Source organism: Rhineura floridana, chromosome 7 (assembly GCF_030035675.1).
Source record: "Rhineura floridana isolate rRhiFlo1 chromosome 7, rRhiFlo1.hap2, whole genome shotgun sequence".
Lineage (NCBI taxonomy): Eukaryota > Metazoa > Chordata > Lepidosauria > Squamata > Rhineuridae > Rhineura > Rhineura floridana.
The window spans coordinates 144,675,279-144,689,865 of NC_084486.1; the positions used below are offsets into that span (position 1 = coordinate 144,675,279).

Here is a 14,587-nt window from a genome sequence, read left to right on the forward strand (position 1 = left end):
TGTCAATTGCACCCCCACCCTCTCCCAGCTACAGGAAGAGGCGTGCAATTGACAAGAAACAATGAAAGGGATAAAAACCACCCTACTCCATTAGCAATATCTATACTGGAGGGAGTAAACATGAAAAATTAGGGGCGGGACCACAAGGAAACAATGATACTAAACCTTTCCAGAAGAATGCCTACTTGTGTGAAAGGAAAACAGCGGATTTGAAGGTAGGAAGTGTGAACCTTACAAATCTATAGCGATGGCAAAAGCTGCATCTTTACTGTGAAGTTCAGCTCCCATGTGAGTGAGCCCCATGTTATTATAGGTAACGTTACCAATAAAATTGCCTTCAGTGCAATTTTATCCCCAAGAGGTACATTTAATTTTTTCCCCACAGAAATGAATGGCAAGCATTTGCTTATGTGGGAGAAAGTTAAGGGATGCATCACTGCACTGGGGGTGCTAAACTTGCTCCCTGGCCTTGGTGAATTACTCCCTCTCTCTTCCATGTGGGTACCGCTTCTTGGTCACACCAGAGTGTGACAGCAGGAAAGTGGAACATAGGGGCGACAAAGAGAAATATCCCAAACTTGAGACCTTTGCAGTGACTCCTGTCTGCAGCACTTGCCCTTCAAAAACAGGGCTGAACTGCAACACCAACATCCACTGTTGCATTCATAGAGGGAAAATGCTGTGTTGGCTGGATTTGAGCATGTTTCATTACTAATAAATCTGTGAAAAGGCTGGTAGAGAGTGGCAGAGTTCACTGAATAATGCCTTGGACATGCTGCACTCATCCAGAATAGGAAACACCAGAGGGCAAAGTCCTCAAGTGTGGAAGCTGCAAAAGGAGATCCAGCTAAGCTGTTAGGATGCTCATGCAATGCGGCGTTTCTGCTCCCAATATCATAGATGTGGGTGGCTGAAGCCAGCCCAGCCCTGGGCATTCTTGAGGCGGAAAAGCCATCAGATGTGCAAAGGTAGATACGACAGGACAGGAAGCATTAAAAAAAGGAGTTAAACACTTGCTGCACAGATGTAAGACAAACATGTGTCCAGCGGTGTTGTGTGGTGAAGCTTTTCTAGAATAGTTCCACTATAGCTTGCACATGGAGGAATCACATGCTTGAATGCCCGCCATTAAAAAAACAATTTCAAAACTTTGCACATAGAAAGCTAGCATGTCAGGGAGAAAACTTCCGCCAACATGCTAGCTTTTCATGTGCAGAGAGGGATTTTTGTTTTGTTTTTTCACATGGGGGAACATTCCAACACAATTCCACACCTGTGATCTAGAGGCTTCCTGAGAGGCCAGGGCCTTGTGATGTTGCCGAATGTGTCATTCGTGTCTTAATTATTCCTTACTAGTTGAAGATGGTGGCTATTTTCTAAAAAGAGACATGTCAGGATTCAAAATTGCCTGGACTTTCGTCTCCCTAAGTATTTGTGGGTTGGCTGTCATAAGGCTGCCTGGACACACACAGAGGCACTCTCTTTGTGTTTTATTTCATATGTTCCAGAACTGATATAAAAAAGAATTCCAGTGCTGAATCCCAAGCGAAGTTTGACTCGACTTAAGTCCGCTGCACTGTTTCTTCCTTGCTCTCTTTATTTCAGGTCACATCCATGCGCCATACATGTAAAAGGTGTTTAAATCACATGGTGTCCCCCAAAGAATCCTGGGAACCATAACATGCTAAGGGTGCTGGAAATTGTAGCTCTACGTATGTGTGTGGTAAACTATAGTTCCCAGAATTCTTTTGTGGAAGCCATGTGCTTTAAATCCATGGTGTGGATGTGTTCTCAATAGCGATGGAAAATGGAAATGGACTGCCTTCAAGTCAATCCCGACCTATGGTGACCCCATGAACAGGATTTTTCATGGTAAGTGGTATTCAGAGGGGGTTTACCATTGCCTCCCTCTGAGGCTGAGAGGCAGTGACTGGCCCAAGGTCACCCAGTGAGCTTCATGGCTGTGTGTGGATTCAAACCCTGATCTCCCAGGTCATAGTCCAACACTCTAACCACTATGCCACACTGGTTCTCTATAGGGATGGAAGGGTCTATCAATTTTGGCTCTCTCCATTTCTGATTTTTCCAACCTCAAATTCAGTTCTCCATGTTTCTGCAGCAATTTGCAGATTTTTAAAAAAAAAAATCTTTATGAAAATTCTCCATCGTATTAGTGTGAATTTCTCCTAATAAACACATTTTTGTATGCAGTTTTGGCTAACATACACGTTTTGGGGGGATTTGGTCAATTTCACTTTAAATGTGAGCTGAATTGAATTTTTCTCCCACCCCTAACTCTCAATAACTTCAAATGCTCTGTGGAGAGAATTCATGTTGAGAGAATGTCCTCCTTCACACAATGCATAGCGAAACGATGGAATTTGCTCCCACAAGAGGCAGTGCTGGCCACCGACATGGATGGCTTTAAAAGAGCATGAGACTTCTGGAGGATAAGGCTCCTCGTGGCTGCTAGCCATGTTGGCTATGCGCTACTCCCAGTGTCACCGGCAGTAATCCTCTGAATATGAGTTGATGGGAAACAAGTGGGGAGAGTGTTGCTGCGTTCAGGTCCAGCCTGCAGGCTTCCTACTGGTTGGCCAGTGTGAGAAGAAGCTGCTGGACTAGATGGGCCACTGGCCTGATCCAGCAGACAGGTTCTTCTTATGTTTTCCATGGCGGGATTTCCCTCACTAGAAATCTTCAAGCAGAGCCTGGAGACTCATCTCTTGAGGATGCTCTGAGGCTGGATTCCCTGCACTGAGCAGGAGAGCTTAGACTAGCTCAGACAAGGCACTTCCAACTGTAGGACTCTATGGGTTGTATTCAACTAAGTCCTACACAGAGTAGACTAGGAATGGGCGAGAAATTTGATTCAGTTTGCATTGCAAGCCGAATCTATCAAATTTGCACTTTCCAAGTAGGAAAGTGGGATTTCTTGCCCACTTCCACATCATCTTAGCTGGATGCAGTTATGGGGTGGGGCAGGGAAGGAGAGAGGGCTGAGTTACATAGGCTACGTTTCATTTGACAGATGCGCAGACTGGTCTGGAGATGTAGCTCGCCTGTGCAAAGCGCAGCCCCACGCAAGGGCCAGTGTCCATTTTGCAGAAAGGCGTGAATCCACTGAAAATGTCTCAGACTGACTTGATCCGATGGCACATTTTTGTTATGGAGCTCAGCAAACTGAAACATTGCTTTAAATGCTCCCTGTAGCTGTAATTCTCAGTGCCACAATTGTACACAAGCACATAGAAACCCAAGGGCATCCCATCCACATACTCCCTCCCCCTTGGAATCTATCTGTAAGCTGCCCTTAGCTGCCTTTCAAGATTTCTCACCCTCCTCCTCCCAAATCAAGGCCTGACTTTGACCCAGAAGAGCGTAAAGGGGGATTTAGTAAAAGGAACATGTTATCCTGAGAGGATCACCATCTCCAGAAAGGACGGTACGCGCACGCAAGTGTGTGTGGGGGAGAGAATACGTTTACGTACCAGAAAGGGAATGATTGTCTCATTGTGATAACAAGACTGCAGCTGGGGAGATTTGTTGCGCGGCTGTCACTTTGCCTATGTATTCCTTCCTTATCAATTAATCTCATTTATTTCCTCCAGCGAGCTCAGTGGTTCCTATGCATGGGTTTTCATGACAGCTGACGAGAGCCTCTATTTCATTTTATTATTCATGATGACATTTGTACCCCGTGCATTCAGCAATACTGCGGTAGATGAACCTATGGTCTGACTCAGCGTACGGCAGCTGGTTACGTTCCTATCTAACCCCCGGTCACCAGAACATCATCAAAACTGGGTAGCGCTCTGGATGTTTCACTCAGGGCCTGGCCTGCAGCCCTCTGGAAGGCGGCCGAGGCAAGGCGATGGCTTTGGAATAACCTCTGCTGCTTTTCGTGCCACTCTCAGCCATTCCTGGGATGTTTTCTGCACCCTCGTGGTGGGCCTGACATAGGGTCCATTGTGCTGAATTTTTGACTCCTTGCAAACGAATCCAGCTGGCCTCCATTCCCAGGTACAGGGCTGGTTTTGTGCATGGGATAGGATGCTCACCTGTGCTGTCAAGAGAACCTTTGCAGGTGAGGGTGGTGAGGAAAACAATCTGGGCTTTTTAGATGCTAGTGTACATGAAAGGTGCGTTTGGGTGAATGTGGTGGCACTCCTGCCCCTGTTAACGCGCCTCAAGGCTGCTGTGACATCGCAGAATGCGAGACCGCCTTCTCTCGGTATTGTTTAGGCCTGGAAGGTTGGCACCAATAAGCCCATCAGACCTTGGCCCTAAGCCCACCAAGACAGGAGAGAGGCCTGGAGAATAGCAGGTGGTACGCATCTCTTGGCTTTAGGGACAGAAAGGTCTGTCCACTTTGGTTGGACATTGGCTGGTGACCTGCATTGCAAAATTCAGATATATGCACATTTTGAAGGATGGCTGTTTTTCAGTTCTCATGTTGTTTCAGAAAATGTGGATTTGATAAATTTGGCTTTCAGTGCAAACTGAATTGAATTTCTCCACTATTCCTAGGTAATAGTGGATAAACCACAAAGTCATTAAGGTGAACCCACTGTGCTGCAGAAGGCTATAGATGCCACTCCAACCCACCTTAATTAACAGCTCTAAAATCAAACTTGGGAGAGGGCTCAGTCAATTAGCAATGTTGATGTTGAGATACATCTTGCATATTCTCCCCCCTCAAAAAAAAAAACCGGAAGCCAGGCAAGGCAGAAGACCATCAGTGAGCCCACTGCTTCTTATTTAGCAGAGTGGTGTGGTGGTCAGATTGTTGGACTGGGGAGAGCCAGGTTCAAATCCTCAGCCATGAAACTCACTGGACTCTCTTGGGCCAATCACTAGCTCTCAGCCTAGCCTACCTCACAGGGTTGTCATGAGGACGGAATGGGGGGAAACCATGTATGCTGTCTTGATCTTCTTCTAAATGTGATGAAGAAATGATGTGGCTAAGTTTAAAGCACAATGAAAGCATGTTATTTCCCCCAAAGAATCCTGGGAACTGTAGGGCTTTTTTAGGGTGCTGGGAGTTGTAGTTCTATGTTGGGTAAACTACAGTCATCAGGATTCTTTGAGGGAAGTCATGTGCTTTCAAAGTATCGTGTGTACAAAGCCATGACCATTCTGGCACCGCTGCCTCCCTCTGCCCCCCCCAAGCTTCGATGGCAGTGGGAGAGATGTGGCTGAAACATGAGACCTGGAATGTACTTGTAGTCGGCTTTCAGCCAGCACCATCTGTGCTGTAGAGCGGGAGGGGCTGTGGATTTTGCATGGCGCCTGGGAAGGGTATTGAGGAATTGGGAAAGGTGGAGAGATGCGGGGGGGGGGTCTGACCTAAGTTTTTGTTCTCTAGCACTGGCTGTAACGAGGAGTTACTAACACATTACCAGAAAGGAGGGCAAAAAGATTGCACACAAATGTGCATCAAATTTGTATATGTGCACATATACGTAGACACAAATTAAGAAATAGTTACAATTATTGCAATAGCAATGCAGTACCTCTCACCACAGTGGAGGAGGCTGTGACCAGGTGAGCTGTGTGTGCCCGCTCAGTCTTCAGATGGAAAACCGTCCTCAGGAGGAATGGAAAGATCTGTCCATTTCGGTTCTGTCAGTTTCTCATTTTTCCAGTCTAAAATTCAGTTCTCCACTTTGCTTCAGCAGTTCGCTTTAAAGCAAAGCAAAGAAATCCTCATGAAAATGCTTCAGCATTTTAGTGAGGATATCCTCTAATGATCACCTTTTGGGCTGCAGTTTTGACAAATTTAATTTTGCAAGCAATTTCTCCTAATATAATTATTTATTTATTAAACTTATATCCTGCCCTTCCTCCCAGAAGGAACCCAGGGTGGCAAACAAAAATCCTAGAAGCACTTTAAAACATCTGTGGACTTTAAAACATATTAAAACAAACATCTTTAAAAACATCTTTTAAAAAAAGCTTTAAAAACATTTAAACAGCAATTTAACACAGACGCAGACTGGGATAAGGGATAAGGAGCGCCTCCAGTATCACCAAATATGCCGCCAAACAAGATCGGCCTCACAAGACCTTCTCTCGGTCCCACCGGTGAAAACAGCTAGGCTGGTGCGGACCAGAGACAGGGCCTTCTCGGTCGTGGCCCCCACCCTCTGGAACTTGCTTCCTTTTGACCTTCGACATGCCTCCTCCCTGATGGCTTTTCGTCGAGCCTTAAAGACCTTGTTATTCAGGCAGGCCTACGGGATTTCTGGGGTGGGTTAGGCTATTACTAACAGGTGGTTTACTGTTGTATGAATATGTTTTAAATTGTGTTTTATATTGTGTAAGTCGCCCAGAGTGTCCGTTAAGTCAGACAGATGGGCGACTAACAAATAAAATTGTATTATTATTATTATTCTACTTAAATATAATGCACTTTGTATGTTACTTTAACTAATATATTCATTTTCATGCACATATATTTCATATATTTTTCCTAATATATGCATTCCTATAAACATTGTTTGGGTGGACAACTGCATTGTAAAATTCAGAGAAGTGAGAATTTCAAAGGGTGGCTATGTTTTGCTTCTCATATTGTTTAGGAAAGAATCCCCCAAGGATTAGTACTGGAGTTGTGTTTTTTTCACTGGTTCATAAATCATAGAATCGTAGAATTGGAAGGGGCCTGTAAGGCCATCAAGTCCAACCCCCTGCTCTATGCAGGAATCCAATGATCTAGAGTTAAGAGATAGCCGTGAGATGACCAGGTTTGCTAATGATACTAAATTGTCCAGGGTCATTAATTGAGTGAATAGGTGGTAAAATGGCAAATACAATTCCATATAAACAAATAAAAATGATGCATGTTGGGACAAAAAATATTAATCTCACATATAATCTTAATCTCTTTCAACAAGCCTTTTAAGTTGAGACCCATCCCAGTCTGCATCTGTGTCATAATTGTTTAATATGTTTTTTAATAATGTTTTTAACCCTTTTTAAGGTTGTTGTTTTAAAATGTTTTTAATGCTGTTTTGTTTTAATGTATTTTAAGAGTTGTTTTTATGATGTTTTAAAGTGTTTTAGTGCTTTGTTTGCCGCCCTGGGCTCCTGCTGGGGGGAAGGGCGGGATACAAATTAATTAATTAATTAATTAATTATATGCTTATGGGGACTGAACTGGCGGTGGGGAAGAATATCCACTAAATTGGACCTGGAACTAGATTCCAGCTGAATTCGATAGTTTGCCATTCTTTCGGACTGGCACCTATTTCTTGTTGTGGGCTGTGGCTGTAATCGACATGGATTTGCCTCCGTGGCTGCAAATCGACAAAAATATATTCTTTTGAACTTTCCTCCCTATTTTACGCTGAGTCAATGCCGCCAAAAAACCATGTGGAACACTGTGATCATTCACGTAAGCTACCTAAAAATTACGCAATGTAAAAATGCGGATGGAATCACCCAAAAACATGCACAGCAGATTGAATTGGCAAGTGCGAGAGCAAGCGGGAACAAAAAAAGAGCGGATTGGGATAAAACAACGGACTATCGGAATGCAAGCGGATCGGAACCATGCAGTGAATCCCATCCCTAGCGGTGACTGACCAGGAATGAGACTTCAGGGTATTCATGGATAGTTCAGTGAAGATGTCAACCCAGTGTGCTGCAGCTGTAGAAAAGACAAACTTCATGCTAGGGATCATTAGGAAAGGAATTGAAAATAAAACTGCCGATATCATAATTGTTGTTGTTATGTGCCTTCATAGTTAATCTAGAACAGTTTTGTCCTTAGGTCTGCTCATTACTGGCTCTTGCTCCACCCATTACAAGCATGTGCCCACCCCCAACAAATTACCCCTAGGAAATGCAGCCCCTGACAGACAAAAGGTTGCCAACCCTGTTCTATGTAGCCAAACACTGGGTTATCTGTAGCTCACTCCCATGCTTCAAGCGGACCTTTCTGTTTTATTGCCATATGCACATTTATCTATATTCAACCTTCGCAAAGATGTCGGTGAATCTAGACGACTGGGGGGGTCCTTTGAGCCTCCCGGAGGTAGAGGAGAAGCCGGCGTATCATCTGCGGGTCAGCTACGGGGCGCTGGAGATCGATGAGCTGGGGAAAGTGTTCACTCCCACCCAGGTTAAGAATCCGCCGACGAGCATCGAGTGGGATGGCTGTGACCCAGACAAACTCTATACCTTGGTGCTTACTGACCCGGATGCGCCAAGCAGGAAAAACCCAAAGTTCAGGGAGTGGCACCACTACCTGGTGACCAATATGAAAGGCAACGATATCAGCAGTGGCTGTGTCCTGTCGGACTACGTTGGATCCGGACCACCTAAAGGGACAGGCCTCCATCGCTATGTGTGGCTTATCTACGAGCAGCCACAGGAGCTGAAATGCAAAGAACCCATCCTTGGCAACTGCTTCGGGGACAAACGTGGCAATTTCCAAGTGATGACTTTCCGCAAGAAGTATAAGCTGGGGCCTCCTGTGGCGGGCACCTGTTACCAGGCTGAGTGGGATGACTATGTGCCCAAGCTCTATAAGCAATTGTCTGGGAAATAAAACCAGCCTCTTCCACCCCACCCCAGGACCTGATTTTTTTCCTCTAGAACAGAGTTCTTCAACCTTGGGTCTCCAGATGTTGTTGGACTACAACGCCCATCATTCCTGACGGTTGGCTAAACTGGCTGGGTGTGGTGGTGGTCCAACAACATCTGGAGACCCAAGGCTTGAAGGCTATCCTAGAACACCCATCTCCTGTAGTAGTAAGTTGGTATTAAGTTGGTTTGAAGACTAACAGTGACCTCCCCCCCCCCGCTGCTCCTGATGCTCACATGGGGACACATCCTGTTGGTTTGGCAAGATGGTTGGCTACACTGGATATTTATTTATTTTATTTTGTTGCATTTATATCCCGCCCATAGCAAATAGCTCTCAGGGCGGCAAACAGCATAGAATAAAATACATACATCGTAATAATAAGATCACAAAGCATATATAACCTACAGAAAAAAAAAAAAAAAAACAATTAAACAAAATATCAGAAGATAAAAAGGTCAATATACAAGATTAAAACTGAAAGGATAGTGTTTAGAGGGGGGAGGGCAGTCGGAGGCTTGGTAATTTGTTAGCGAAAATGACTGTCACAAAATGACCCTTTTGCAGCCCTGATTGCGGGTTTGCAAAAATATCGTGTGGCATTTTGCAGAGCAACATTACTTTGTAACATAAATTTTGGGGGCTTCTGGGGATTTAAACATGGCGGCTAGCAGTACAACTGGGCTGGGATCATGCTGGTGAGTTTTGGGCCGTCATCAAAATTTCCCTCCACATCCTTGAAATACAAAGAGGAAAGGCAGTTACCCCCCTTTTTTATTTTTTTCATTGCTTTCCCTTCCCCCAATTAAAAATTGGGCTGAACTTGCAAATATTCACACATTTGGCCTGGGCCTATAACAAGGAACCATCCAGCTTCTTAGCTAGTCTAAATTTCCGACAAACTCTGAAATTTGAGTGGAGTGAAATTTTGTTAAGTGGGGACCGCTTGCTGTCCCTTTTTTCTTGCAACACAAAGCCACGAGCACTATTTTAATTGATGCGCTAAACTGCAACGGGTGGATCCTTTGCCGAAATGTGGGCCTCAGCAAGGGCTCGGCAGTGCCAGCTCCTTGACAGTCACCCCACCGCAGTGGCGGCATATGAAATGCTTCCAAGCATTGTAGCAGGCGTGGGGAACTACAATCTCCGTCAGCCCCAGCAAGCATGGCCAGTGGCCAGGGATGATGGGAGTTGTAGTTCTGCAACGTCTGGAGAGGCAAAGTTTCCCCCACACCTGCATTATAGGGTTGAGTGTGTGTGGTTAAAGAGAAACCATCCCCTGAGATGCCTCCGTAGTTTGTGGTAGGATGCCGTGATACCGGAAGGTAGCTCCCCTTGAGCTCTGGTCCAATGCTTAGGTCGCTTTCTTTTCGAATCTCAAAGATCTCAACCTTCTCGCAACTACCTAGGAGGCTTAGAAAGGCCCGTTTCTTTGTTAGCGATGGATTGTTGATGAGGTTCCTCACCACCTTCTCTTTCATTTTGTCAATGTTACATATAGATTAGGAAATGTTTCTCCGCTTCCCCTCTCCCACAAAATGTTGCACTTAACCTCTTTATGTCAGGTGTTTTGATGCTGCTGGAGATCTTTCTGTACACACACTGTCACCTGCATTTGCAGCTCTCTGTTGACAAGGGGCTGTGGTTTGTGCATTCGTGCGCTGTTCTTGTTTGGAACTTTGCATTAAAAGCTTATATTCGACCTTCAGTTCATGTCTTTTTAAAAAATCAGGAACATTTTCAAAACAGTGGCAAAACTACTTCAGGGAGAGAGAGAGAGAGAGAGAGAGAGAGAGAGATGGTGACATCATGGGTACTAGACAATTAGTAACTTCCACGCCTGGCTTTTGACGTACAACTCTTCTGTATTTGACCCTGGAGAGAAAAGGCCTTTTTCTTTTTACTGACTGTAGCGAGGCACTTCCAAACCACAAGAACGTAAGTGCCTGGCTGCTGGATCAGGCTAGTGACCCCTCTAGTCCAGCATCCCAGGCTCACAGTGGCTAACTGAGCATGCTCAGTCTGTTCTACCAGCTGCAGTAGGTTCCTTTTAAAAAAACAGAAGTGCAAATATCTGTTTTCTCTGGTAGGATACAGCTGAAATACAAATCTTTGTTTGAGCAGTGTTACACTATTGCACACAAGCTAGGGGGGGAAGAAAATAAAGGCACCATTTGCAGCAACATAAAAAAGGACAGCAGGACAGCAGTCGGAAGTTGCTTGTCAGCACACAGGAAACAAAATGAAAGAAGGGAGGAGGAGATAGTGGGCATGGAGAGGGGAACTATTGACACACCCACTTAAAAGCATCAGAGCAAAGCATCTGCAACCACTAGAGAAACAGAGGGGAGACTTTTTTTCTCCCCATTTCATATTATCAGCAGATTGGGTTACTACAGATTTACAGGGGGGGGAATGTGTAATAGCTTCTGTTTGCCGGTAACGTCATGTGAACCATGCACATTTAAAGGAGATGTAAGCAGCACCAAACACACAGTAAACCACCGTATAGATGAGCCCTAGGTTATTGGGGAATTGATAGGCAGAGTTTCTCCATGGGCAATAAAGAGGAAGGAAAGACAGATTAGGACAGGGTGAGCATATGTCCTGCTCTATAGAGGTCAGCCCTCTGTTTGAAGGGCTGTCCAGTCCAAGCCCAGTTTAAAGACAAAGGATCCTGAGAAGTTAGAGCAACAGGGCCTTTAAAGTTGCCATGAACAGGTAGCACCTGAACAGAAGACAGAGCCAGGGTCACCGGTCCCTTGGTCACAGTCTTCCCGCATTGTGCTGAAATATATTTCTATTTAAATTATAGTTGCAATTATTTCTAAACTTGCACTGATACATGCAAATTAGCATATGCAAATTTCAGGCAAATCTGTCTCCTCTTTTGCCCTTTTTGTTGGTGATACATTTCCTTCAGTGATCACCCTTGATTAAGATCATAGCAGCCATCTCACACTCCAGAAGGGCCACAAAGCTTTTTTTTTTTTTGCTCAGATCCCATCCCACTTTGAGCTCCCCAAATCTGGCCACATGATTGTTCTTCCTGGTGCCTGAATACAAACGCAGCCCAGCCAGTGTTTTTAATGCACTGGATGGAATAAAACATTCCGAGTGACTCCTTCTTTTCCTATAACTGCATGGCTCACCATGGCGAATTGAAAGAGCCAGCCAGCCTGGGCATGAATGTCAGTGCCCTGGACAAATGGCTCTGCTCAGTCATGTGCAGGCACAGCGACAGCAGGAGCCCATTAGCCAAACTGGAAACAAACTGGCCCTTGCCCTGCACAGCCATTCCCAACTCCTTGGGGGCCTATAATGCCCCCAAACAAGCCCATAAATCAGGCAGGGAGCCAGATGGACCTCTTCCTCCAGCAGCCTTTGCCCAAAATGTGCCTCTTTATCAGCTCGTCATGGTTAACCCCCTCCACTCTGGTCTCTCATGCGCAGCTTGACTGCCCTTTCTATCTCTTGGTAAGGAGGTGGGACGGGGGGAGATTTCATAATCGGGGTAATGACTTCTGTCATCACCAGGGGAGGAGGGGCAGTTAGCTCATCAACTGGCAAGTGGAGCTGTGTGAACCCATTTAATCTGATCCCTGCTAGCCTTATTTCATTTTATTTTCGTTTATTTTTTAATATGGAAGCACTGATGTCGGATAATAGTTGAAAAGGGATTCATGAGTGCATTGATCTTTTATCCTTGGGCAGGGACGTGATCTAAAATGGATTGGCACAGTAACACAATCACCATACAAATAAATGGTAAAAAACTAAGATGCATCTTAGTTGATGGTAGGCATGTGCGTGCAGCAGACACAGCATTCTCAGGGACTTACATAGGCTTATTGAAGCCCGCACTGTCTGTATTTGGGGGGGTGTGAGCCTGGGAGCTCCCTCTCCACGAACTGCAGCAGGGTCGGGACCAGATGCTGCTGTGGATTGTGGGAGCGCTACCCTCCCACTCTCTGGGCCACAGAGGCCCTTGACCAGGGCCCGACCTGGCTGCCCTCTGGCGCCAGCCAGTATGAGGCAGCTTCCTATGTTCCAACATTGTAGAGAAATAACAAAAAAAAATGTTAGGTGGAAAAAATCCTAAAGGATAAAGCTATCAATGGCTACTAGTCATAATGGTTGTGTACTACTTCCGGTATCAGAGGGTAAATACCAGTTGCTGGGAATCACAAGTGGGGAAAGGGCTCTTGCACTCAGGTCCTGCTTGTGGGATTCCCATAGGCACCAGGCTGGGCACTGTGAGAACAGGATGCTGGACTGGGAAGGCCTTTGGTCTGACCCTGCAGGGCTGTTCTTATGTGCTCTGAGCAGGAAATACAAAAGAGGAAACCAGAATGCAATGGTGTGTCTAGAATCCTGAACAGCAGCATTCCAGCATTTGGGGCAAATGCACACCATACATTTAAAGCACATGGCTTCCCCCAAAGTTCCAGTTACACTTGCTGCCTGTACGCTTCCAAGCCCAATTCAAAGTGCTGGCTTTGACCTATAAAGCTCTTTATGGCTCAGGTGCCCAATATCTTTTGTAACACTTTCCCCGATATGAACCTACTCAGACCCTTAGATCTTCCTCTGAGGCCCTTCTCCAGGTCCCCCCTCTGAAGGATGCTCAGAGAGGAGTGACAAGGGAGAGGGCCTTTCCAGTTGTGGCTCCCCATCTGTGGAATGTGCTCCCCAGTGAGGTTCATCTGGTGCCTTCAGTGACATCTTTTCGGCACCAGTTAAAGACTTATATTTTTTTCCCAGGCATATGATAGACTAAGATGATGTGGCTGTATTAGTGTGCTGCCAAAGCTTTCTGTGGCTGTAGTGGGATAATTATTGTTTTGTTTTATTTTTATGTTGTTTTATGTATGATATATTGGCTGTGAATTATGTTGTAAGTCACTTAGAGACCTTCAGGTAGCAAGGGACTAATAAATCAAATAAATCATCTTTATCATCCTGGGAACTGTAGTTTATATCTCACAGAACGACAACTTCCAGCACCCTTAATAAACTACAGTTCCCATGATTCTTTGGGGTGAAGCCATGACTGTTAAAGTGGCATAGGGGTGCTTTAAAGGTACAGTGTGGATGTGACCTGTATGTCAGGGCATGGGGGCACTGCCTTAGAGGGTGCCACATTTTGGGGGGGAGACACTTGAATGTATGTCGAGGGTGCTCCCAGTACAAGAACATATTCATCCCTTTCCATATTCCCTTGGAAAGCACCAAAAAGGAGGGTCTGTTTTGTTGAGGAAGAAAATATTTCTCTCTCTCTCTGACACACACACACACATACATATACACACATGCAGAAACACACTTGACTCAGCCTAAGAAAATCTATTGAGACAATGTGTGTGACATATTCTGAACACTGTATTATTTCCTATCAGGAAAAGAAGCTTGTTCTTAAAAGTTGTGAGCAACATCCCACACTCATATTAATTGTGCTTCTTTAACGCAGTCTGTAGCCCACAGCTTTTTAAAATGTATATATATATATATCCTGATGCAGATTCTCAATATCACTTAACCTGAATTAGGGCCAAAATGAAACCAAACCAAATGCACCAGGGATATGGGCAGAGCTGCTCTGTTGCAGCCTTTGGAGCATGCCATGTTGGCCATGTGCTTGCTTCAAGTGCTCATCCCTGCCAGCCTCTGTCTGCCACCTGTAAAATAGGCATTAAATGGGCGGTTTACAACAGTTAAAAACATTGCTGTTGTTATGTGCCTCGACTACAACTTATGGTGACCCTATGAATCAGTGACCGCCAAGAGCATCTGTCATGAACCACCCTGTTCAGATCTTGTAAGTTCAGGTCTGAGGCTTCCTTGATGGAATCAATCCATCTCTTGTTTGGCCTTCCTCTTTTTCTACTTCCTTCTGTTTTTCCAAGCATTATTGTCTTTTCTAATGAATCATGTCTTCTCATGATGTGTCCAAAGTATGATAACCTCAGTTTCATCATTTTAGCTTCTAGTGAT

The 14,587-nt window shown here is 45.1% G+C and overlaps 1 protein-coding gene across 1 annotated transcript; it reads left to right on the top strand.

Moving 5' to 3' along the window:
• Positions 1-7,988: 7,988 nt before the first annotated feature.
• LOC133388560 (phosphatidylethanolamine-binding protein 1-like) lies at positions 7,989-8,613 on the top strand. Its single transcript, XM_061634518.1, has one exon. It carries the CDS (start codon positions 7,994-7,996, stop codon positions 8,555-8,557), a length of 564 nt encoding a protein of 187 aa, XP_061490502.1. The 5' UTR covers positions 7,989-7,993; the 3' UTR covers positions 8,558-8,613.
• The last annotated feature ends 5,974 nt before the right edge of the window (positions 8,614-14,587 follow it).